This window comes from Saimiri boliviensis, chromosome 3 (assembly GCF_048565385.1).
Source record: "Saimiri boliviensis isolate mSaiBol1 chromosome 3, mSaiBol1.pri, whole genome shotgun sequence".
Lineage (NCBI taxonomy): Eukaryota > Metazoa > Chordata > Mammalia > Primates > Cebidae > Saimiri > Saimiri boliviensis.
The window spans coordinates 115,201,488-115,226,485 of NC_133451.1; the positions used below are offsets into that span (position 1 = coordinate 115,201,488).

At 37.2% G+C, this 24,998-nt stretch overlaps 1 protein-coding gene and 1 pseudogene across 3 annotated transcripts in view; one reads left to right on the plus strand and one right to left on the minus strand.

Annotated features, from left to right (window-relative positions):
- TRAPPC11 (trafficking protein particle complex subunit 11) overlaps nucleotides 1-24,998 on the plus strand; it is a 54,356-nt gene that overhangs the window by 5,486 nt on the left and 23,872 nt on the right. For all 3 annotated transcript variants that reach the window (XM_074396682.1, XM_010344409.3, XM_074396681.1), the window contains 16 exons: nucleotides 1,107-1,276; nucleotides 2,498-2,568; nucleotides 3,638-3,752; nucleotides 9,643-9,742; nucleotides 10,132-10,205; nucleotides 12,769-12,865; nucleotides 14,327-14,460; nucleotides 15,093-15,240; nucleotides 17,394-17,487; nucleotides 18,701-18,780; nucleotides 18,869-18,947; nucleotides 19,030-19,084; nucleotides 19,423-19,568; nucleotides 19,814-19,875; nucleotides 20,002-20,134; nucleotides 21,326-21,456. In XM_074396682.1, the coding sequence (XP_074252783.1) occupies nucleotides 1,107-1,276; nucleotides 2,498-2,568; nucleotides 3,638-3,752; nucleotides 9,643-9,742; nucleotides 10,132-10,205; nucleotides 12,769-12,865; nucleotides 14,327-14,460; nucleotides 15,093-15,240; nucleotides 17,394-17,487; nucleotides 18,701-18,780; nucleotides 18,869-18,947; nucleotides 19,030-19,084; nucleotides 19,423-19,568; nucleotides 19,814-19,875; nucleotides 20,002-20,134; nucleotides 21,326-21,456 (1,689 nt within the window). The remainder of the gene's footprint in view (nucleotides 1-1,106; nucleotides 1,277-2,497; nucleotides 2,569-3,637; nucleotides 3,753-9,642; nucleotides 9,743-10,131; nucleotides 10,206-12,768; nucleotides 12,866-14,326; nucleotides 14,461-15,092; nucleotides 15,241-17,393; nucleotides 17,488-18,700; nucleotides 18,781-18,868; nucleotides 18,948-19,029; nucleotides 19,085-19,422; nucleotides 19,569-19,813; nucleotides 19,876-20,001; nucleotides 20,135-21,325; nucleotides 21,457-24,998) is intronic.
- Nucleotides 10,596-10,708, minus strand: LOC120363742 (U6 spliceosomal RNA; annotated as a pseudogene).

Sequence of the window (24,998 nt, forward strand, 5' to 3'; positions counted from 1 at the left end):
TTTTCTTTCTGTATTTTTTTATTTTTATTTTTATTTTTTTTTTGAGATGGAGTCTCACTCCGTCACCCAGGCTGAAGTGCAATGGCATGATCTTGGCTCACTGGAACCTCTGCCTCTGGAGTTCAAGTAATTCTCGTGCCTCAGTCTCCCAAGTAGCTAGGATTACAGGTGCCCACTACCACGACCAGCTAACTTTTGTATTTTAGTAGAGATGGGATTTCACTATGTTGGCCAGGCTGGTCTCGAACTTTGACCTGATGATTTTTTTTTTTAGTGTCATGTTTGTGTCAGGAAGGAAGGGCCCCAGACCACAAGCCCCTTTTTCTCCTTTCTCAGTGCTCGAATTCAGGCTACTTTTCATTTCTCTATTCCCAGCTCGTGGCTGAATCCCATGTTATTTCGGTCAGTCTTCCTTACTGACCTCATTACTGGAGGTAGACACTTCAGCAACATGAAGTGGAGTAGTCTGAGTCCGCGCGGGTGATTTGGAAGGAATGTGAGGTTTCCACTGCGTTCTTCAGGGCTGACACTGAAATCTACAGCGTCCCTTCCCACTCTGCGGCACTCAGTGCTCAGACCCAAGCAGCTGCTGTTAGGCTTCTATGTTTAAGAACTGTTCTCTGCTTTTTACTTCATCCACAAGTGAGGTGAAATGCCATCACGGCAGTATGTCTTTGAAATAAAGCCATATCGGATTCCAGATAATATTTTAAAAGCTTTATAAAAACAGAAGCTGGAATGATGAAGAATCTAAGTAGAATTTACCTGGAAATGGGCTGCCTTTTTTTTCTTTTTTTTTTTAACAAAGTATTTGAGACTCTTGACATCATTAGACGTGCAACATCATTTTATGCATTTAGTTATGAGGCTGATAGAAACTCTTTGGCTCTAGTCATTCTTTAAATGGGAAGTATAGCTTCTCTAGGGTTGAGATTCCACCTTCAACGCTTACTAATTCTTACTGAATCTGTAAGCCTGAGTTTCCTAATCAAAAATGGGAGGTGTGTGTATTGAATGAGAGTAATGCACATAAAGTGCCTGGCACTCGGTAGCAGGTGGTTTCTGCTGCTGTCAGGTAACTTTTCAACTTTTGCCAATGTTTGCAGAGAACTTCCTATGAGTGGTACATTCCTAAGGGGATCTTAAAGACTGGCTGGATGAATAAGCATCTGAATCTGGTGCCAGCCCTGGTGGTTGTATTCTATGAACTGGATTGGGATGAGCCTCAGTGGAAAGAAAAGCAGTCTGAGTGCGCCACCAGAGTGGAAATAGTCAGGTATGATCTTCTCTGTCAGGGTGGCTGTCAGTTTGCACATGTGTGTTATTCGCTAACATTTTTTGAAGGCAACGGAGTACTGTTGAGACTGCAGTGGTCACTTTGGGGACTGACCTCCAGGGAATCTTGTTCGCTTCCTCACAGGTAGCATAATTATTGACTCTATATAATGCTGGGTATGTGAAGAAATTTAGAAGACTAACTGGTCTGAATTTCCAAATGTCTTTCTTGCATTTATTATCTTTTTTGGAGACAGAGTAATATACTGTTTAGTCTTTGACAACACTTTGCTTTATCACTATTTAAATCTTATCACCATAAAGAATTAAGTTGTATTGTAACTTTTACATAAAAGTATATATTAATCTTTTTTTTTTTTTTTTTTTGAGACGGAGTTTTGCTCTTGTTACCCAGGCTGGAGTGCAATGGCACGATCTCGGCTCACCGCAACCTCCACCTCCTGGGTTCAGGCAATTCTCCTGCCTCAGCCTCCTGGGATTACAGGCACACACCACCATGCCCAGCTAATTTTTTGTATTTTTAGTAGAAACGGGGTTTCACCATGTTGACCAGGATGGTCTCGATCTCTTGACCTTGTGATCCACCCGCCTCGGCCTCCCAAAGTGCTGGGATTACAGGTTTGAGCCACCGTGCCTGGCCTAATCTTTTGCTTTTAAGGCAGATTTTTTTTTTTTTTTTTTTTTTTTTTTTTTTTTGAGACGGAGTTTCGCTTTTGTTACCCAGGCTGGAGTGCAATGGCACGATCTCGGCTCACCGCAACCTCCGCCTCCTGGGCTCAGGCAATTCTCCTGCCTCAGCCTCCTGAGTAGCTGGGATTACAGGCACGCGCCACCACGCCCAGCTAATTTTTTGTATTTTTAGTAGAGACGGGGTTTCACCATGTTGACCAGGATGGTCTCGATCTCTCGACCTTGTGATCCACCCGCCTCGGCCTCCCAAAGTGCTGGGATTACAGGCTTGAGCCACCGCGCCCGGCCTAAGGCAGATTTTTAAGATTAGAAGATGTGAGATCATACTTTTAGAATTCAAATCATTGGGGCATATATGTGCTTTGTGTGCAGGCAAAGATTTCCTCTGATCTTGGCTTTTTTAGTTGAAATTTATCTTCAGTTGTATTACCAAGGTTGTATTTTATCTGAAGTCATGGATACATTTTCTTAAGTTAAAATAATTAATTTTATTCTTGCTCTTTCATTGCAGGCAAAGTTTACAAGGAAGAAATACAAAAGTTGCAGTGGTTCTGATTCAGAAGAAAACCCCTTTGCCCCCAGGTATCAAAAGTCTAATTAATTAATTAATTATTTTATACCTCCAATTTTTATTGGATTACACCTGTAATCTGGGTACTTTGGGAGGCCGAGGCGGGCAGATCACCTGAGGTCAGGAGTTCGAGACCAGCCTGGGCAACATGGTGAAACCCTGTCTCTACTAAAAATAAAAAAGTAGCTGGGTGTGGTGGCATGTGCCTGTAGTGCCAGCTGCTCAGGAGGCTGAGGCAGAAGAATCCCTTGAATCCGGGAGGCGGAGGTTGCAGCGAACCAAGATCGTGCCACTGCACTCCAGCCTGGGTGACAAAATAAGACTCTGTCTCAGAAAAATAAACAAATAAATAAAAGGCACCAATGACACATGAATAAATGCTTACTGTAAAAAAATTAAAGATAGTAAAAAATGCAGATCTTGAATCCTGTTTCCCTGGTTCCACTTGCCTTCTTAAGTAGGTGACATGGGAAGGGATGTTTAATTTACAAAATGATTAATTCGCTTGAATTTTTTTACAAGAATATAATTTTTTTGACTTCCAAAGCTTTCCAAAAAGATTGTAATTTGCTTATCTAGGATCTATTTGAAACTGTATTCCTTGTATGAAATTTTTTCATTAATTTTCTGTAGGACAAAGAAAAGGGCTATAGGGTTTGTGGTTTCCTCTAGGAAAATGTCTTAGTTTCAAATTCTTACTTCCACTTTCCCAGACTTTTTAGGCCAAAATATATTTTTGTTTCTGTGTTGAGACTTACAGCATTCAAAATGATTTTGGAGACTTCTTTCATGAATTATTGCTTCCATTTTTAGTTATGTTTTTTGAAATAGTTATGTGGTATGTCTGTTGGCATTACTTGGCTACCTATCCCGGCTCAGTAGAAAATTCCACAGTGTTTTCCTAAAAGGCATGTACTATGTAACTTCTAAGACCCACACACAGCTCTCAAGGAGCCCCTGAGCCCTGTTGATGTGATGAAAAGTTGTGTGGGTTTTTATTCCTAATTATATTTTTTCAGACTTAGGAAGCCACATTAGTTATTTTATTTCTCTTTTCATCTTTATGGGGATTATCGACAGGAGAAGATGTCATTGCTTCAGAAAGGGCTGCAGCTTTATGCGATGCCTGTGAACTCTCAGGAAAGTCTTTGTTTGTACTGCCACACACTGACCACCTTGTGGGTTATATAATAAGGTAAGTAGGGGTCTTTTAAGGGTTTGGTTTTTACATTATTAAGAACTGAGAAATTGGTAGCTTAGACCCATTTTTTTTTTAATCATGTTCATGAAAAACAATAATGTAAAATATTAATGTAAAAATAAAAGTCTCCTTTGTCAAATTCTTAACCTTTTCCAATTCCCTGAGGTAACCAATATCAACAGTTTCTTAAGTTTCCTTCCAAAAAACATCTTTTTGTATAGGAACAGATGTATGTATTTCTTTATCATGTACACACCACACCCACAAACACAACATAAATGTGATCATATGGTACACAGTGATCTTCCACTGAACATCACCTCATTAACACTCTTCCATACATGCTTCTAGTTCAACTTTATTTCAAGGAAAAAAGTTTATATGTTTTTCCATTGTACTTTGCAGTAATTACCTCATGTCCTTGAGTGACATGTGTGTCCTTTTTTATGAGTGTCTCCATCCCATTCTGGCCTCTTTTTGCTTCATTCATGATATGTTGATGTATCCATGTAAGTAATTTTTTAGGCAAGTTCTGAGCTCTATCTTAACTGAAATATCTTTGTAAAGCCTTTGTGTGTAAAGGACAGATTACCTGGAGACACAGCATTACCTGAAAAACTATGTGGCCATTATTCACTGTTTTGTAGCATTTATTTTTACAAAGAAGTTTCATAGTAGTATGTTTTATGCTAGGATGTATTTAGATATGAATATTTTCATTGATTTTCACTGTAAAATGGTTTTTCTTTTCATTCTGCATAAGTGTTCTTTAACTCATGGGCAGTTTTATTTATTTTTGATTATTGCTTGTCTTGCATTTGTTTCTTTCTCAGAAGCAAACCTCTGAAAATGATCCACTGCAGGAGGTTGTCTGGCCTTCTCACCTGTATATAAATGACCAGGCTTCTAAGAAAGAAGCATGCATTTAGCAGAGAACATGCAAAGGAATAGGATCAAATGAAAAGATGAACTGCAGAGAAACTTAATTGCAATTAGCAAAATAACTCTTCAGACCAACAGTAGAATTCACACCACAGAAAATCAAATCAGTGACGCCAAGGATAACGTTGAGATAATTGCTTGGGATTCCGAGGAAAAGTATAAATGGGTTTTGTTTCTTAAATGCAGACATATAACCAATAGGGAACAGAGAGAAGAGAGGGGCAACTGGGAGCACATGCAGGCAGCTTTTCTTTCCACTGAGGCTCATCCCAGGATCACAGCTGGGCTCAGCGCTCCCGGCGTGGCTGCCTCCCCCTTGACCCTCCCCTTCAGTGCCTCCCTGTTCACAGTGCTGTTCCTTGTCAGATGCTTTCATACTCATGCCCACCTGCCAGCTCCCCTTTTCTGGGCTCTCTCTTATTCAGCATTTAAGGCTTAGTTCAATGAAGCCTTCTTTAGAAAGCCATTGTCCTCTGTGCTATACCCTGCCATAGGGACTCTTAACCAAGCAGTATTACCTTCCAGAGTCTATTTGGTAATGCCTGGAGACTTTTCTGATTGCCACAACTGAGGGGGTTGCCGTATTGGCTTCAGATGGGTAGAGGCCAGGGATGTTGCTATGCACTCTACAGGGTACAGGACAGCTGTGCACAACAGAATGACCTGGCCAAAATGTCAGCAGTGCTGAGCTTGAGAACCCTGCCTTAACCCTTAGCGACCCTGCCCTCCTCCACTTTCAAATTTAATGTGGTCATGGATTCAAGGGAAACAGAGGATGGGGCTGTACCCTTAACTACTTGTGGTTTTATTGGGGATAATGAAACATTTAAGTAAGAAGTACATTGTCAGAATAACTGATGAAAAAGCCAGTGCCCTGGGTCCATGGTCTCTAGTATGTGGATATGAGATAGAGAGTGCATAAGACAGTCCACTGGAGATAAGGGAGCATACACCCTTTCTTCATATTTATATTTGATCTTAACAGAGAGAGTAAGCTGAATATCAGGAAATCTTCATCTCATTGATCTGGGAGGGAAGTAGTGGAGCTGCTGATGGCAGCTTATTCCTGCGATTTCAGAGCCTTTCAATATACATGCTACAATGATTTCATTTATGTTGTTTTAAGTGCCAAAATGTTAGAATCTTTCTAAAACTTCTGTAATCCATTGGGAATGATTGTGAACATCTTTTGTATTGGAGAAGTTTGCTGATCATTTCAAAGCAAAGTACATGAGTTGTCCAAGTTAATGATATGAGTAAGAATTTTTCTTTTATTAAAAAGTCAGTGTTCCCAATTTTCAGACCTTTCTTCTTAGGGCTGTAGGCTGTCTGTGTCATGCTAACTATTGTCATGCTAACTGTTTAAAAACCACACACATACTTTTTCTTTCAAAACAAAGGTGACATTTTCATAATGAGTACGAAAGCAAATGCTTTTCAGAGGAAAGTTGTGCTGTAGAGAGGATGTGCCACAAATGGCTCTGGAAAATATTGGGAGCAGTTTTCTTTTTTTGTTTTCTTTTATTTTATTTTTTGAGATGAAGTCACCTTATGTCACCCAGGCTGGAGTGCAGTGGCACAATTTCGGCTCATTACAACCTCTGCCTCTCTGGTTCAAGCGATTCTCCTGCCTCAGCCTCCTGAGTACCTGGTACTACAGGCATGCACCACCACACTCTGCTAATTTTTGTAATTTTACTAGAGTTGAGGTTTCACTGCATTGGCCAGGCTGGTCTCAAACTCCTGACCTTAGGTGATCCACCTGCCTCAGCCTCCCGAAGTGCTGGAGCCACTGTTACAGGCATGAGCCACTGTTCCCAGGCCTGGAAGTGTTTTTCTAATTAGTTTAAAATTATTTCAAGCAAAGAATTTCAGTGGGCCCGAATTCATTGTTAAAAATACAAAACAACATATGCAGATGTACAGATCCATGCAGTTAGATTTTTGTCTCTGATCTTCGTCTTTCCGTAAATTAAAAATTGGAGCTACAGTAAGCATTTGGCTGGGTGGGACAGTGTTGAAGCAGTATTTAACTCTCCCTTCTGTCCTTTTACTGAAGAGCCTAGAGGGGAAAGGGAAAAAGGATGTAAGGACCCTGCCCTCCACCCGCCAGCCCCAACTGCTGCTCCTGCTTCTGCTCTTATGTCCTTTATTTTCAGCCCTTAGCACAGGATCCACCTTTAATATGATAATTTCCTTTTAAGTAAACAGTAGTTCGGCCTCTTGTCCTCCCAAGCTGTGTGAATATCTTTGCCTCTTACGTACTTTACAAAATTTAGGAACATCTCTTTCCTTTTAGACATAAATCTGAATCTATAACTTAGAAGCTTGAATGTCCTTCACCTGAAAACTGGTAGCTCTCTTTGCTGGAGTCAGTGCTAGTTTTTCAAAGTTCAATTGCAGTGGCTAAAATATATGTTTGTGTGCTCTGAAAAATACGCTTACTTGATACGCTGGTGCAATGGTAACAGAAAATAGACTCCGGGTGATCTTTGTATGAGTATTGCTAAGAGTAAATATCACATGTCTTCTAATAAAAAGTTAGAATGGGGAACTGCTTGTAATGAAAAGTTTACTGTGTGCATCGTGTCTAGCTCAAAACAAGTTGATCAGGTTCATAAACCTGAGCTTCATAAGGAAGCTGATTTAATTGTGGAGACAGAAGCCATGCATTTTAAATCCCCTAGAGCACTACAAGTGTGCATTCTGTAATATAGCTTGTAAGTCCTATAGGATTTCAGAGCAGAAATGAATAAATGTGACCTGGGAAGGTTTTAAGGAAAAGGAAGCCCTGCAACTGTGCTGGAAAGTGTGGATTAATGGGAGGGAAGTCGTGATTATTTGGGACAGAGGACTTCATTTTTAAAAAGCGTGCACATTTAAAGTTCAGCTAGTTTAAATCATGAAATGGGAAGACTGAATCAGTTGGATTTCTTAAATGTGCAACAAAGAAAACTCAAGATCTCTTTCCTTAAAAGAGTATACTTAATTGTTACCTTAAAAGTGTAATGTTTGAGTATCTGCTAAAAGAATTGCTCTTTTCACTAACCCCCTTACGTCTTGACTAGATCTGTCATTTATTTACTTATGTTTTTAAAGCTGTTTAAGGTTTTTTCCAAATAAATCTCAAATAATAATGAAGTGTATGAATTAAAAAGTGGGAGTCTTACAATATTTATGCTGTATCCAGTGATATCTCTGTAGCCAGTTACAGAGTTAGAGGGAAGGATTTGATTCTATCCCTCGGTTTAGAGGAAAGCACAGCACTTAGCCAGCCTACTTGCTCTCAGTCCTCTGTATTGACTGTTTAACAGGTGTTTTACCTCTGAGTGCACATTCAGCTTGAAAACTAAAACCATGCTTATCTTTAATATTTACTGAGACAGTCTAGATTAACAATACTGATTCTCTATTGAGAAGGATTTTTTTTTCATCGTTCAGAATAGCCTGTAGGCATATTTCTGGCTACCGTAATATTAAACTTTCTAGTCAGTGCCTTGTTGCTACCCATTTGCAAAATTTAAAGGACAGCTTAGGTTAATGCATTCCTTCATACATTATTTGGTTCAAGGTTAGAATCTTAATTTTGTCATATTTTAACATTTTTAAAACTGCAGTTTTGAAAATAGAAAAATCTTAAAAGGCTGGATGTGCGGCCTCGTGCCTATAATCCAACACTTTGGGAAGTCGGGACAGATGGATCACTTGAGCCCAGGAATTTGAGACCAGCCTGGGCAACATGTTGAAACCCTGTTTCTACACAAAATACAAAAATTAGCTGGGTGTGGTCGTGTATGCCTGTAGTCCCAGCTACTCGGGAGACTGAGGTGGGTGGATCACTTGAGCACAGGAGGCTGAGGTTGCAGTAAGCCTTGATCGTACACTGCACTCCAGCCTGAGCGACAGAGCAGGACCCCGTCTAAAAAAACAACAACAACAAAAAAATCAACTTAACCTAGAAAATCAAATTTAAAATATAATATCTGATTTTTAAGTTTATCTTTTATCTGGTTGAGTTCTGCTTTCTTTCATGCCCTAGGCAGATGGCTCCTGAGAACTTCTTTTCACCAAAGAAAGCTTGAGTTGTGTATCTGCCTCTGGTCAGATTTTCTTGTTCCTATGCAATCTCAAAGTTATAGAATGAAGGGGGATTTAAATCACACAAATGTTTTCACCTTATTTGCCAGTTCTCATTTTTGGTTCTTTCCCCATTAGTTTTCTTATTCTTTCAAATACTAAATACTAAGAAAAAAGTGAAATCTAATTGAATATTTAATAATAGTTTTTCAGAATTTTTATAAAAATATAAAATAGTAGGGGTGAATGTACTTTTAGAGATTACCAAATTTTAGGCCAGTAGCAGTAGCTCACGCTTGTAATCCTAATCCCAGCACTTTGGGAGGCCAAGGTGGGTGGATCACTTGAGGTCAGGAGATGGAGACCAGCCTGGCTGGCCAGCATGGTGAAACCTCATTTCTACTAAAAATACAAGAATTAGCTAGGTGTGGTGGCATGTGCTAGTAGTCCCAGCTACCCAGGAGGCTGAGATACAAGCATTGCTTGAACTAGGGAAGTGGAGGTTGCAGTGAACCGAGATTGTGTCACTGCACTCCAGAAGTGACAGAGCCAAACCCTGTCTCAAAAAAAAAAAAAAAAAAAAGAAGAGAGAGCGATTACCAAATTGTTATGAATTAGAGAAAGGTATTTTTATTTGTTATATCTTGTATTATAAATAATTTTAAATGGTTTTTGGGTGGTCTCATTTTTAGACTTTTTAATCTGAAAATTCAGGTTATCTTTTGCTTCACTTTGTCTTAATCATAATGTAAAATAGATATTTCTGTCACCATTTTACTTTCAGGTCTCACAAATATGATTCTTGAAAAGTTTGGTTTAAAATAATTTTAAGATTTAAATGCTGGTTTTGTTTTGTATTTTACAGATTGGAAAATGCCTTTTATGAACATGCACAGACTTATTACTACACCGAGATCAGAAGAGTGAAATCTCATAAAGAATTTTTGAATAAAACAACACACCAGGTATGTGATTTTTGCAACAATAGAAGCATTCTAGAGTGGATTATTATTATTTTTGAGGTGATTATTGTATGTTCTTAATACTTTGATGTTTTAAATGGTTTCAGCATTTCTAAAGTATTTTTTAAAGCTTTTTAAAAATTAATTTGTTGTTAAATTAAACTCTTCGCCCTTAAAGTTTGGTTTTAAACTGTTTACACTTACAGTTCTTAAAGGTAGATGTGTATAGACTTCTTAACTGTACCCTTACTTGTGGGAATAATTCTTGGATTTCAGTTTTGAGTGTTTTTCTTCATTCTTTCACGTCTTCTTGTAATAAACATTAATATAATTTTCACATTTTAAATTGAATATGTAAAATAATAGTGATCTTTTCTTTTGTCTTTTTTTAGCTTTTATTTGTTAGGCATCAGTTCAAAATAGCTTTCTTCAGTGAGCTGAAACAAGATACACAAAACGCGCTGAAGTAAGTTGTTCAGCTTTCAAACTAAATGTTTCCTATTTTTATATTAACAATAACATATAATGGCAATTTCTGAATCTCACCCAAACTATAATTAATTCTAAAGTGTTCATTTTGGTTAGATTTAGGGGCTAGTCTAGAGATGAATGGAATATAATATTTTAGTTTTTTTTTTAATTTTCATTTTTTTATTGGAAGTAAATTTTCATTGTGTCATAAAGCTTTCTTATTTGATTAAATTTTATGAGCCACAGAAATATTATATTAAAATTTTCCCCATCTTCTTGACTATTTTTTATTTGTATACACAGTAAAATTCTTATGTTAGGAGACTGATTTCCAAAGTATAATATACATGAAACATGATCTAAATCAGACTTTTTTTTTTCCAAAATAAATTTTTAAATGTACCGCTTCACGAATTTGCACGTCATCCTTGCGCAGGAGCCATGCTAATCTTCTCTGTATTGCTTGAATTTTAGTATATGTGCTGCCGAAGGGAGCACCAGACTATTGATTTTTATAGGTTTATATACTAGTACATTTATTCAATTCAATTACTTTTTTAATTTAAGAAAATTTTGATAATATCTGTCAGTAGCATCATTTTCCATTTGAAGTCTCTGCTTAGAGCCTTGAGGATCAGTTACAGATGTGTTGGCAGTGGTTAAACATTTTAGTAGTTTGCTTTTACCAAGGAGAATTTAATGAAACTTGACCTTTTTGTAGCTTTAACTCAGTTTTTGAAGACAAAGATATCAAAAACAGCTATTTATTCCAAAATTGAAGAGGGGAAAGAAAAATAGAAATAAGTAAAAACAACACAGGATTATTGCAGAAACATCTTATTTTTATTGTTGTTTCGAGATGTTTAAGTACCAGAGCACCAAGTTGTGTTTTCTGAATCTCAGCAACTTCATATAACTGTCTTTAATGTAGCTCCTTTTTTTTTTTTTGAGACCGAGTTTCACTCTTATTGCCCAGGCTATAGTGCAGTGGCACGATCTTGGCCCATTGCAACTTCTGCCTCCCGGGTTCAAGCAATTCTCCTGCCTCAGCCTCCCAAGTAGCTGGGATTACAGTCATCTGCCACCATGCCCAGCTAATTTTTATATTTTTAGTAGAGACCGGGTTTCACCATGTTGGCCAGCCTAGTTTCAAACTCCTGACCTAAGGTGATCCGCCCGCCTCAGCCTCCCAAAGTGGGAATTGGGTATGAGCTATCTTGCCTGGACTCTAGTTCATTCTTATGGATGATATTAGTTTAAAACCTTCAATTTTGGCCTGGTGCGGTGGCTCACGCCTATAATCCCAGCACTTTGGGAGGCCGAGGCGGGTGGATCACAAGGTCAAGAGATCGAGACCTTCCTGGTCAACATGGTAAAACTCCGTCTCTATTAAAAATACAAAAATTAACTGGGCATGGTGGCACATGCCTGTAGTCCCGGCTACTCGGGAGGCTGAGGCAGGAGAATTGCTTAAACCCAGGAGGCAGAGGTTGCGTTGAGCTGAGATCGCACCATTGCACTCCACTGGGTAACAAGAGCGAAACTCCGACTCAAAAAAAAAAACAATCAAAAAAACTCTTCAATTTCAGTTCTGTTCAAAAATGATTCTGGAAAGAAATATATTTACCTGGAGAATTACAAACAGACTTTTTCTATGAAAAGCCTGTTTTGAGATTTTCTCATTACCTCCCCTGTGCAAGGTAGGCCCGGTTCCCACCAGGCCCTCCTTTCTCACCATCTTTTTCCTTCAATGAGGGCTGCCCTAAGGACATTCTCCCCTCCTCTGTAGACTACCTGAGACCACTAATATCTGCTTAACCTGTAGAGATACTTGGGGTTAAATCCTGTTGATAGGTGCTGTCTTTTTTTTTTTTTTTTTTTGAGATGGAGTCTTGCTCTGTCACCCAGGCTGGAGTGCAGTGGCACCATCTTGGCTCACTGCAACCTCCGCCATTTGGATTCAAGGGATTCTCCTGCCTCAGCTTCCTCAGTAGGTAGGATTGCAGGCATGTGCTATCATGCCCAGCTGATTTTTGTATTTTTAGTAGAGATGGGGTTTCACCATGTTGGCCAGGCTGATCTCGAACTCCTGACCTCAGGTGATCCACCTGCCTCAGCTTCCCAAAGTGCTGGGATTATAGGCTTGAGCCACCGTGCCCAGCTGACATGCACTGTCTGATACCACCTTTGCTAATACAATTTCTATTTGTTTGAGAGCTTGTAATAGTACTTTAAAGTACTTACGTTTTTTAACAGAATGCTGATTTTCTTCTGGACAGTTGTCCAGTTTCATTTTTTTTAAGTTATCTGTTTGTTATTGACAGATGTTAATGACGGAACAGTTCACATGCCATGGTTTTGTTGTTTATGAAATCATTGATTGCTCTCACATGTATTTATGAATGAATAACTCATTTTTCAGGAAATCAGAGGTTGATATATATGTTATTATTGAGCTGTTGAGCTTTAGAAATGTTGAGTAAATATTCTCTGTTATTTCTAGTGATTTTCTTTTATTAAACTAATTTATGTCGTTACTAACCACGCTCCCCATTTAGGAATTACAGGACCGCCTATAATCTTGTACACGAATTGAGAGCCCATGAAACTAATATTCTGGAAATTAAGACTATGGCAGGATTTATAAACTACAAGGTAATACCAAATACAGGGAATTTGTGTTTAAATATTATCTTCTTAAAATTTGAACATCAAACTTAGTTTTTTGCTCTGAAAAGTTAGTATTTGATTAATTATGCTCTCCCCTTTTATATCCTTTTTCTCAGAAAGAGCCTTGATTCTTGTGTTTTGAATTGATAAGTTCTAGAGGTTTTTAAAGTTTGGAGAGTTTTTTTGTTTTTGTTTATTTGTTTTTAAGTGGGAGCAAGGAAGAGTTGTTGAGAAGAAAGTTGCCTGTATTACTGAGTTTTAAAAGATAAAACTTACTAGAACTATGTGACTCCTTCTTGGTTTAATGACACAGAAAAGGTATATCTATTCACCTTATAGGGAACTTTTATGCCTATTGTTTGAACATTTTATTTTAAGATTGTATATCATAAGAATAGATGCCCTCAGAAGTCAAGCAAGGGCTGTTTGGTTTGCTTTTAGTTTTTTCACATTAATCTTAAAAATGCCTGACATTGTGTTGATGATGTATGACCAAATAGATGCTTTAATTCATTGTCTTCTTCTAATAGGAAAAGATTAGAAACAACCCAGTTATAGGTGATTGATTATGTAAATTATAACTGCAAACAAAGGAATATTAAAAGCTGTTGAGAATGAGGCAGCTCTATGTAGTGATATGGAATGATACCCAAAATATATTGCAGGTGAATAAAGTCACAGATTAGCATATTTAGTGTGATGTCATTATTTGTGCAAAAACAGTAGTTTTATAGAAATACACACACATGCTTATCTGTGTGTAGACTATATCAAGAAGCATATGCCAGAAACTGATTGCCTCTGGAAAGGGAAATTCGATGGCTGAGGCGCAGGAATGGATGAGAAACTGACTTTTCATGTGTTCCTTTGTACTTCAAAAATAAAAGTGAAAATTGTAGCAAGCACATGGAAATAAATTTAGGCTTCTTTTCTTCCTTTTTTCCTTTTGTCCCAAATACATGTGTATTATTATTATTTTGAAATAGTTTGCCAGACACAAGTTTTCAAGAATTTCTGTAATATTTGTTTGATATGGAGGTAACTTTGCTTTAATTGTGCTACAGAGAATTTTTAGCTTTATGGCAAATCTAAAACTGAAAATTAATCTACCTTTTCTCAATCATCTGTTAGACATAGTTTATTTTAGTCCATCTGTATGTTCTTCATTGGGGATAATTTTTAAATTCTATTCCATATTTTTTAAAAGCTTTTCTAAGGTGTTAGAATAAATCATGTACAAACATGAGTTATTTCAATTCTAAAAGGGATGTATAACCTTTGGTTTTAGCATAACCATTCTGATGAGGAAAATCAATTGTATTGCAAAGAATTTCAGAGATGGAAGCTTCATAGTCTTTTTTTTTCAGTGTTCTCAAAATAGTTTTTAAATGAATGCCTTTTGACTTTTTTTTTCATTTATTTTGGGATCAATTTTACATTTTGCAGATCTGTAGGCTATGTTTTCAACACAATACCCCATTGGATGCAATCGCTCAGTTCCGAAAACACATCGACTTCTGTAAGAAAAAGATTGGAAGTGCAGAGTTGTCTTTTGAGCATGCTGCATGGATGTCTAAACAGTATGTTTTACATTGTACTTTTAGAATATTTTAAAAATAATACATAGTATTTGGAGAAATAGCATGGACTTTGGTTCTAAAACTGAACTAGGGTTATTGTCATTAAGTAGGTTTTTGACGATGGAGCATAGGTATTTTCTGGTAATACTATACATTGATATTGTATATACAGTTCCTTAATAGAAATTATTTAATTGATGGTACCATCTTTTTCATTTAACGTGTATCTACTGAGTCTCTACCAAATGTCTGGCTCCTAGAGATATAGCAGTAAACAAAATTCCTGCTGTCATGGAGCTTATTGTTTGAGAATGATGTTTAAAAATTGCTAAAATGAAATTGTTCCCAGAAACTTGGGTGTATTTGAGTGGTAGGATCTATGTTGAGATCCAGTTTGAGGATATATTTATAAAGACTTGTTAGAAGAGATGACTTAACTATAGAACCTATCTGTAACCTATAGTTACTGTGTATTAATATGTACACAGAAATTTGCAACAAGTATTAACTGTTCATCAGTAGCACCATTTTAATACAATCTGCTGAAGTTAAGGTTCCCAGGATGCATTACCAGAAATAAGCTTCTTTTTCTTTTCATTCCTTTTTATTTCTTGATTCTTTTTTTCTTTAAGATTCCAGGCCTTTGGAGATTTATTTGATGAAGCTATTAAGTTAGGGTTAACAGCTATTCAAACTCAGAATCCTGGTTTCTATTACCAGCAGGCAGCATACTATGCCCAGGAACGGAAACAGCTTGCAAAAACCCTCTGTAACCATGAGGTAAGTTACTGACTCCATATTATCTAGCACGTAGGAGAGTTATTCTTCTCTTAAAAGAAGGTAGAAGTGATTGGTGTTGATAACTTTTTTTCAAGTCCTTAAATTTAATTTGCTTTTATTTCTTATAGTTTCAGGAATTACAGTGATTTTTGGTTTTAGTTTGAATACTCTATTTTTACCTGTGGATTGAGCAGAAGTTTTTCTTTGAAGATTTAATTTATGTTTGGCAGTAAGTTAATGACTGTTTAGACAAGAGAAAACTACTTTAAAAGCCACATTTTCATCCCTGTCACACTGTAAATCCATTGTTTTGTTTCTGTGATCACTGTTATAAGAGTTTGGAAATCTGTTTTGACCCACTGGAGAGGGTCTATGGACTTCTTTCTCTTCTTGGGGTTTTCCTGCGTGGAGACTTTTTTTTTTTTTTGAGACAGAGTCTCACTTTTGTTGCCCAGGCTGGAGTGCAGTAGCGCATTCTCAGCTCACTGCAACCTTCGCCTCCCGGGTTCAAGTGATTCTCCTGCCTCAGCCTCCTGAGTAACTGGGATTACAGGTGCCTACCACCAAGCCCAGCTAATTTTTGTACTTTTAGTAGAGACAGGGTTTTGCCATGTTGGCCAGGCTGGTCTCGAACTCCTGATCTCAGGTGATCCACCCTCCTCCCCTCTCAAAGTGCTGGGATTACAAGCGTGAGCCACCCTGCCTGGCCTCCTGTATGAAGCCTCTTAAGACTCTGTTTGAAGAAAAGTGTTAATTGCATAGTTTCTTAGGCTTGATGTTTCATTTTGCTTTTTTCTTGGATGATTACATTTCAATATCAGTTTTTCTATAAGCATCTTTAAGAACGTGGCGTACGTGTATAAATACATTTATATTTGTATAGTTACATCAGTTTATTTTTACTTAAAACCTTCATTTCTCTTCTCTGAAGATGAGTGAATATTACCAGTAGTACTATTTTTAAAACTGTTCCAAAACAAAGTTTGCATATTAGTACTTAAAGTGAACAGATTTTTTTCTCTAAAATGATGATTTAACTGTTTTTACCATGTTATTTGTATGATTTATAATTTTATTGTGTGTATTATATTTCTAAAGTTTGGCATATTGTAATTTGAACACAGTATTTTTAAAAGTGGTTAAAACTAGGTTTTATAAGAATACAAGGACCTGGGCATTAAGAAATACCATTGGTTAAAAGGTAAAATAATATTTTCATCAAATAATTTGAGAAGCTTTAAAATTATGCATATCTTTCGACCTAGAATTGAAGTTTTGGGAATACTAAGGCAGCTAATAAATTCTGAGATAAGTAACAAGATTTATTTATAAAGTTGTTCTCACAGATTTATTAATTGTAAATAGAAATAAGAAGAGTAACTATAGGGAATTTGTTAAAATATGCACCAGCAAGCAGCCATGAAAGATAATATTCTAGAAGAATATTTAATGCTGGGTTAAATGTACAGAATATATTTAAATGAAAGAAGCAGGTTGAAAAATCAATCATTAACACATTTTTGCATGTGAAATCTGAAAGTGATAACATTTCAACAGTGGGAGTTGGTAGTAGGTTTATAAGTAATTTAGATTTTCATTCTTTTCCTTTTGGATGTTTTCTGCATTTTTCAACAATGTACATGTATTACATCTTGGTTTCAGAGGGAAAAGTTAAGAAGAAAAAACAGTGTAAATCTGTCAGTTCTGGTGCCAAAAATATCCCCCTACAATACCGGGATTTTATACAGAAGTGATAAAGAAGGAAAATAGTATCTTTTCTTTAAAACTCGTTGTAACATTGTTTTCATTTACACAAAGAGCATCTATGCATGTGGAATAAATATCAAGCATAATTTGTAATATATTTTTACTCGTTTATTAGAGCAACGATTAAAAAAAGTGAAGAAATTGCTTTGAAATCATTTGTCAGAATCAGATGGATTAATTTTTATGAGACTACCTAAATATTAAATGAAACATTTTAGCTTAATTTTTTGTTAAAATTTATGTTAAAGTATTCACAAATTTGATAATTGAATGTATGTTTGGTATTTGTATTTATGAAAACTTTTTTGTTCAGTCAAAGATTGGGCAAGAGTTGATTTGCAGTGGGTTCCATAAACTGTTATTTAGGCTTGTGTTTTAATTTACAGGCTTCTGTAATGTATCCCAATCCTGATCCCTTAGAAACACAAACAGGCGTTCTTGACTTTTATGGACAAAGATCATGGCGACAAGGAATACTAAGTAAATAATTTTTCCCTCCATCCTTTCCTCTCAATCTCAAAAGGCAACAATAGCTATCATAGATTTTCCATTGGCTGCACATGCATAAAAAATTATGTTGAAGTAAAAATGTGTGCTTTTTAAACATTGTTTTCATTTTTAGAATGCTTTGTATGTATCATTACATCTTAGAGTAACTTTGTAATTAAAGATGTTGCTGTGATTAAAACATTTATCTGAGTGTGGTGGCACATGCCTGTAGTCCCAGCTACTTGGGAGGCTGAGGCGGAAGGATCACACCTGTGAGTAGCCAGTGCAATCTAGCCTGGGCAACATAGTGAGACCTCATCTCAACAAAAAAAAGAAAAAATACAGCATTTGGACATCTGTTGTTTTAAATGACATATGCCACTGTTGTCTATTTAAGTATTTTAATTCCAGTTAACTTTAACAATTAATTTCACATTTTAAAACAACGTTAACTTGTATTACCTTAAAAACAATTTCTCTGCAGATCTTTTTAATGCTTTATACATGATTTAATTCAAGCAATTGAACTGTAACTGTTAAATTACTGACTAGGTGAGGTGGCTCATGCCTGTAATCCTAGTGCTTTGGGAGGCCAAGACAGGAGGATTGCTTGAGGCCAGGAGTTTGAGACCAGCCTGGACAACATAGTGAGACCCCGTCTCTAAATATATATATATATATATATATATATCTCCACATACACACACACACACACACACACACACACACACACAGAAATCAGCCACAATGGTGGCACATGCCTGTAGTCCCAGCTACTTGGGAGGCTGAGATGAGAGGATCACTTGAGCCTAGGAGGTTGATGCTACAGTGAGCTGTGATTGTACTGCTGCACTTCAACCTAGGCAACAGAGTGAGACCCCATCTCAGAAAAGAAAAAATAGGAAATGATTTAATCTCCAGTGAGTATATCCTCTATAGAGGATAATACCGATACTGCTTTTCAGATGGTTGATTCCACAAGGTAAAAGAACATTGAGCTCAATAATGTTCCCATCAGAACAGAACACAGAGAAGTTACCATGTGAATAAAGCTGCCTCTTAGCACCTTTGGGATTCTAGAATGTTCAAGAATCTGAAATGATTATGTTAAATAAAGACTTCAAGGAGTATACACATACAGTGTTCATGTGAAGATTTGTATTGAATGAGCCATCTAAGATGGGTTGTGTCTTTTCTTACACAGGTTTTGATCTTTCTGATCCTGAAAAAGAAAAGGTGGGAATTCTTGCCATTCAGCTGAAGGAGAGAAATGTTGTTCACTCTGTAAGTTTTATGTCCAATATAAACTATTTTTTACACTATTAAAAAAAACATTTGTACTGAAATGTTTTGCACTCTACTTGTCTAATAGGAAATGATCATAACTCTTCTGAGCAATGCTGTTGCACAATTCAAGAAGTATAAGTGCCCACGAATGAAAAGTCACCTAAGTATGTATCCACAAACGTCACCATTGCGTGCAACTTTGAATGACTTTTAAAATTATATGCATAAATCTTTTTTCCTTTATAGTGGTTCAGATGGGAGAGGAATATTATTACGCAAAGGATTATACCAAAGCTTTGAAGTGAGTCCTGTTCACTATTTACTTTTACAAGTATTTAGATTACCTTAAGTGAAATTGGAATAGAAATCAGTGTTGAAGGAGTTAGTATTTCATATTTATTTCTATCACTGTTAAACTCCACTTCTGTAATATTTTTTCAAGTGTCATCGATGGCACAATCTTTTTCAGCATTTTAGGAAATCTCACATTTAGCTAAATATGAGAATACCTGTTAAACTATCTCAGTAAGATTTTTTTATACTTACGTAAAGTGAGAAAAGTCCTTTTTTCTCCATGAACTCTTCAAACCCTTTCTTGTGAAGCTGGTTCAGCAAGTCTTTCATTTTGTCTTCTTCGAGGTTGCTGGATTATGTGATGTGTGATTATCGTAGTGAAGGATGGTGGACTCTGCTTACATCTATATTAACTACAGCTCTGAAGTGCTCCTACCTCATGGCCCAATTAAAGGATTACATTACTTACTCCCTAGAACTCCTTGGCAGAGGTAACCTGATGTTCTTTTGAGTAAAATTCTTGATACATAAAATTATGTAGCATCTTTAAGCTTTTTAAAATTTAAAGAATAATTTAGTCTCAGATAACTAGTACTACTTTTACTATATGCAAGTCACTGTGCTTAGTCATCTTAGAAGAGTTATTTACTATTACATAAAGTTTTTAAAACAATAAATGGGGAAGTAGACTTAAAAATAAGTACTTCCAATGTTTTTCCTTTTTTCTTCCTACTAGCTTCAACTCTGAAAGATGACCAGAAGTCTCGGATAGAAAAGAACCTCATAAATGTTTTAATGGTAGGTTGGAATTGTTTATTTAAAATGTGTTATTGGGCATATGTATACATGTATCTATATCAACTAATGCATCTAGTGGTTTTTCTTTCAGCTAGTTGAATGAATGTTAACTCTGTGTTGATGCAGAATGAAAGTCCTGATCCAGAACCTGACTGCGATATCTTAGCTGTGAAAACTGCTCAGAAGCTGTGGGCAGACCGAATTTCTCTGGCTGGCAGCAATATTTTCACAATAGCAGTACAGGACTTTGTGCCATTTGGTAGGTAGCTAACATCTACAGTAGTATTTCAGAGAAATTATCTTATTTCTACAGAATGAATAGATGCAGAAAAATATAAAAATCAAGAAAGAATTTTCGAAGTATACTCATGTTATAGATAAACTGATTTTTGTGTGTGTGCCTCCTCAGTGACTTATAAAGATAATCGGGATCTTAAATACTTTTATGTCTTAAAAATATACTTTGCTCATTTGTAGCTCAGGTATTATTAGAAACACTGGACAGTTATTTAAAACGTTTGTGCTTTACTGTCCAGGTAGTAGGTATTTTGAAATAAGCTAATAACAAAATGGCTCTTTTTTTGTTTAAAATCTTGTCATCTACATTTCTGGAACAGCTGTGATTTTAAAATTAAAGATGATTTTGAAGCTATAATTTATTTAAATTTTATTTTATTTTATTTATTTATTTCTTTGAGACAGTGTCTTACTCTACTGCCGAGGCCGGAGTACAGTGGTGCCATCTTGGCTCACTGCAACCTCTGCCTTCTGGGTTCAAGTGATTCTCCTGCCTCAACCTCCTGAGTAGCTGGGATTACAGGCCCAGGCGAATTTGTCTATTTTTAGTAGAGATGGGTTTCACCATGTTGGTCAGTCTGGTCTTGAACTCCTGATCTCAGGTGATCTGCCTGCCTTAGCCTCCCAAAGTGCTGGGATTTCAGGCATGAGCCACTACACCTAGCCTTTTTTTTTTTTTTTTTTTTTTCTGTGACAGAGTTGCACTCTGTTGCCCAGGCTAGAGTACAGTGGTGTGATCTCAGCTTACTGCACCTTCCACCTCCTGGGTTCAGGCGATTCTTGTGCCTCAGCCTCCCGAGTAGCTGGTATTATAGGTACATGCCACCATGCCCGGCTAATTTTTGAATTTTTAGTAGAGACAAAGTTTCACCATGTTGGCCAGGGTGGTCTCAAAGTCCTGACCTCAAGTGATCCACCTGCCTTGGCCTCCCAAAGTGCTGGGATTACAGGTGTGAGTCACTGCGCTCAGCCTAAACTTCATTTTTATAATGAAAAGTGAGCTCATTTCTCTCTTGAAATGCGTAAAGTGCAGAAGTCAGTAAGAATGGTCAGTGCAGATATGTCTTTCTGAAGAAGAAATGTGGTTAACAGGATGTGTGTGGGTCTTGGGTAACTGGTCGTGCATAACGCAGCTTGTTTGTTTTATTTCTAGTACAATGCAAAGCCAAGTTTCATGCTCCAAGTTTCCATGTTGATGTTCCCATTCAGTTTGATATTTATCTGAAGGCTGATTGTCCACATCCAATTAGGTTTTCCAAGCTCTGTGTCAGCTTTAATAATCAGGTAATGGTGCTGTTTCACGTGTTTTTACCATGTTTATCTTGTAGCTTGTGTTAAACTAGATAAAATGAGGTTAGTGAATTTTATGTCTTAATGGTGTCATAGTAACAAATGAACTTTGGCAAGGTCTGTTTACAAATATATTTCCAAACTTCTAGTAATTCAAGTTTTATACTTTGCCCAGTCCAATTTTTGTTTTCACTCCGTGTTTATGAAGTCTAACAATTCTGTGTGTGTGTGTGTGTGTGTGTGTGTGTGTGTGTATGTACACACACAGTATGTATACCTTTTTGGTCTTTTCTGAGACGGGGTCTCGCTCTGTTACCCAGGCTAGAGTGGAGTGGTGCAATCATAATTTTCTGTAGCCTCAACCTCCTGGACTCAAGAGATCCTCTCACCTCAGTCCCCCAAGTAGCTGGGACTACAGGCACCTGCCACCACATCCGGCTAATTTTTGTATTTTTTGTAGAGACAGAGTTTCGCCATATCGCCTAGTCTGGTCTTGAACTCCTGGGCTCCAGTGATCCGCCCACCTTAGCCTCCCAAAGTGCTGGCATTACAGGTGTGAAGCACCACATTTGGGCTTATATTTTTTTTTTATAGGGTATACTTGAATTCCAAATAAGTATATTCAGAATGAGTAAAATTTTAAAAATCATTTGGTTTATATTCCACTTCAACATTAGTTAATGTTATTTAGTTTATGATCATGAAAGTAATTTAGGTTTGATATTTTAAAAATTGAAATGGAATAGATGGATATAAAGTGAAAAGTAAATGTGTGTCTTCCTTTAATTCCATTCTCCCATACATCCTCTATGTTAATTTCTTGAATAGTCTACACATTTTCTGTGCACTAATTTATTTTTTTATTTTTATTGTATTTTATTTTTGGAGTTTTTTTTTTTTTTTTTTTTTTTTTTTTTTTTTTTTGGAGACAGAGTTTTGCTCTTGTTACCCAGGCTGGAGTGCAATGGCGTGACCTCGGCTCACTGCAACCTCCTCCTCCTGGGTTCAGGCAATTCTCCTGCCTCTGCCTCCTGAGTAGCTGGGATTACAGGCGCGCGCCACCATGCCCAGCTAATGTTTTGTATTTTTAGTAGAGACGGGGTTTCACCATGTTGACCAGGATGGTCTCGATCTCTTGACCTCGTGATCCACCTGCCTCGGCCTACCAAAGTGCTGGGATTACAGGCTTGAGCCACCGTGCCTGGCCCCTGTGCACAAATTTATAAGCAACTTTCTTTCCTTGAAGAATTGGGATTGTTTGAATCATTTTCTGCATTTCAATATATGTGAAGCATGATGTAGTATATAATCAAGCACTTGATTACATTACAACTGTTATGAATTCACTTAGTAGATAATCAACTTTTGATTATCAGAAAGTACAGTGAGTCTTTAACCAACAAGCATTTATTGAGAGTTACAATATTCTTTTTTTTTTTTTTTTTTTTTTGAGACGGAGTTTCGCTCTTGTTACCCAGGCTGGAGTGCAATGGCGCGATCTCAGCTCACCGCAACCTCTGCCTCCTGGGTTCAAGCAATTCTCCTGCCTCAGCCTCCTGAGTAGCTGGGATTACAGGCAAGCGCCACCATGCCCAGCTACTTTTTTGTGTTTTTAGTAGAGATGGGGTTTCACCATGTTGACCAGGATGGTCTCGATCTCTCGACCTCGTGATCCACCCGCCTCGGCCTCCCAAAGTGCTGGGATTACAGGCTTGAGCCACCAAGCCCGGCTGAGAGTTACAATATTCTTAACATTCTGAATCTGAGTATAGCATTTTTCGAACTCATTAAAATGTAGGCATTTTGGGGTCCAGGGTCCAGGACAGAATCAAAGATTGCCCAAGTAGGTAATGAAGACTAAATTGCACAGTGTGGCTAGAAAGAAGTACAGCTGTAGTAGGCACGCTGTTCCAAGAATGAAGATGAAATTACAATAGGTCTAAAAAGATGGGAGGGGAGAACATGTTTGGCAGCGAGAAAACGCTGCATGGAGACAGAAGAGCGTATTCGGTGTTTCTAGGATAGTCAAGCCTCTCTAGAATCGAGGGTTTATAATGCTGGGTAGTGGGAAATAAGGCCAGGTGGCTTACAGGAACCTTCCAGAGTTAAGCAGGGATAGGCTAGTAAACAGATTGTCTTTCAAGATGTATTCATTCTTTTATCTGTGTTCTATTTTTTGGCTGCTGATAAAGAAATGATATTATCTGTCTTATTAGGATTTGATTCATAAGAAGTCAGAAATGTCTCTGTAATAGCAATGATTAGATGAGGCTGGATCACCTGAAGATCATGACGTTTTATTCAACTTCAGACCCTTACTCAAGGGTTCCCTCTAATCAGTTTGAGAATTTTATTTTATTGTTTTTATTTGTTTGTTTTTGAGACAAGGAGGATGTCTGTCTCCTGGGCTGGAGTGCAGTGGCACCATCTTGACTTACTGCAGTCTTAATCTCCCAGGCTCAAGTGATTCTCCCATCTCAGCCTCCCCTGAGTAGCTTGGACTACAGGCACATGTCATCATGCCCAGCTAATTTTTGACTTTTTTTTTTTTTTTTTTAAATAGAGATGGGGTGTTGCTGTTTCGCCCAGGCAGGTCTTGAACCCCTGGACTCAAAGAGTCTACGCACCTCAACCCCCTAAAAGTGCTAGGATTACAGGTGTGAGCCATCATGCCCGACCAGTTTGAGAATTTTTAAGCAAAAGCGTGAAATTTATTTCTAAAGGTTTAAGAAACTTTATTCTAATAGCAAAACAGAAATAAATAATATCATGGAAGCCAATTAGAGGCTCTTTATATTAATCCAGGCACAAGTACAAGGATTGGGATTAAGATACTGGTGTTGAGAATGGAGATTTAGGAATACAAGAGGCATTTAAAAACAGATAAATCTGGATTGCGGAGTGCATACAGAAGCTGAAAAGTGGGGACAGGATGAATGAAGGACAGGAGCTTTTTAATATGCCCTTTCCTCTTCTTGAATTGGATTGCCCTCCTCTCCGACTAGTTCATTCCTCTTTGTCTTTTCTCACTTAAAAGCATCACTTCCTCAGGGAAGCCTCCCTGATTTACATGACTCAGCCACTTAGCCAGGCTCTCATAGCCTTAGTACTAATCACACTGTGGTTTCACCTTTGTCTGCGTGATTATTCGGTAAATTACCTGTTTTCCTTACCAGAATCTAAGCTGCATAAGGACAGAAGGGCAGGGTTTTTTTGTTTGTTTTGTTCATTATGAAATTAGAGGGTCAACACACGGACTCTATTTTTGTTTGTTTGTTTGGTTTGGTTTGTTTTTTAAAGAGACACTCTGTTGCCCAGGCTGGAGTACAGTGATGTGATCATAGTACACCTCAGCCTCAAATTCCTGGCCACAAGCAAATTGACTCTTGTTTTACTTTTCCCTCAATAGTCTACTCTTTCTTTTCTTTCCTTTTTTTTTTTTTCTTAACAACAAACATAAACTATCATTAAAAACTAATAAAAATGCTAAAATGGAATATAAAGCAATTAGTTTTAAAATTTAGTTTATATTCAAA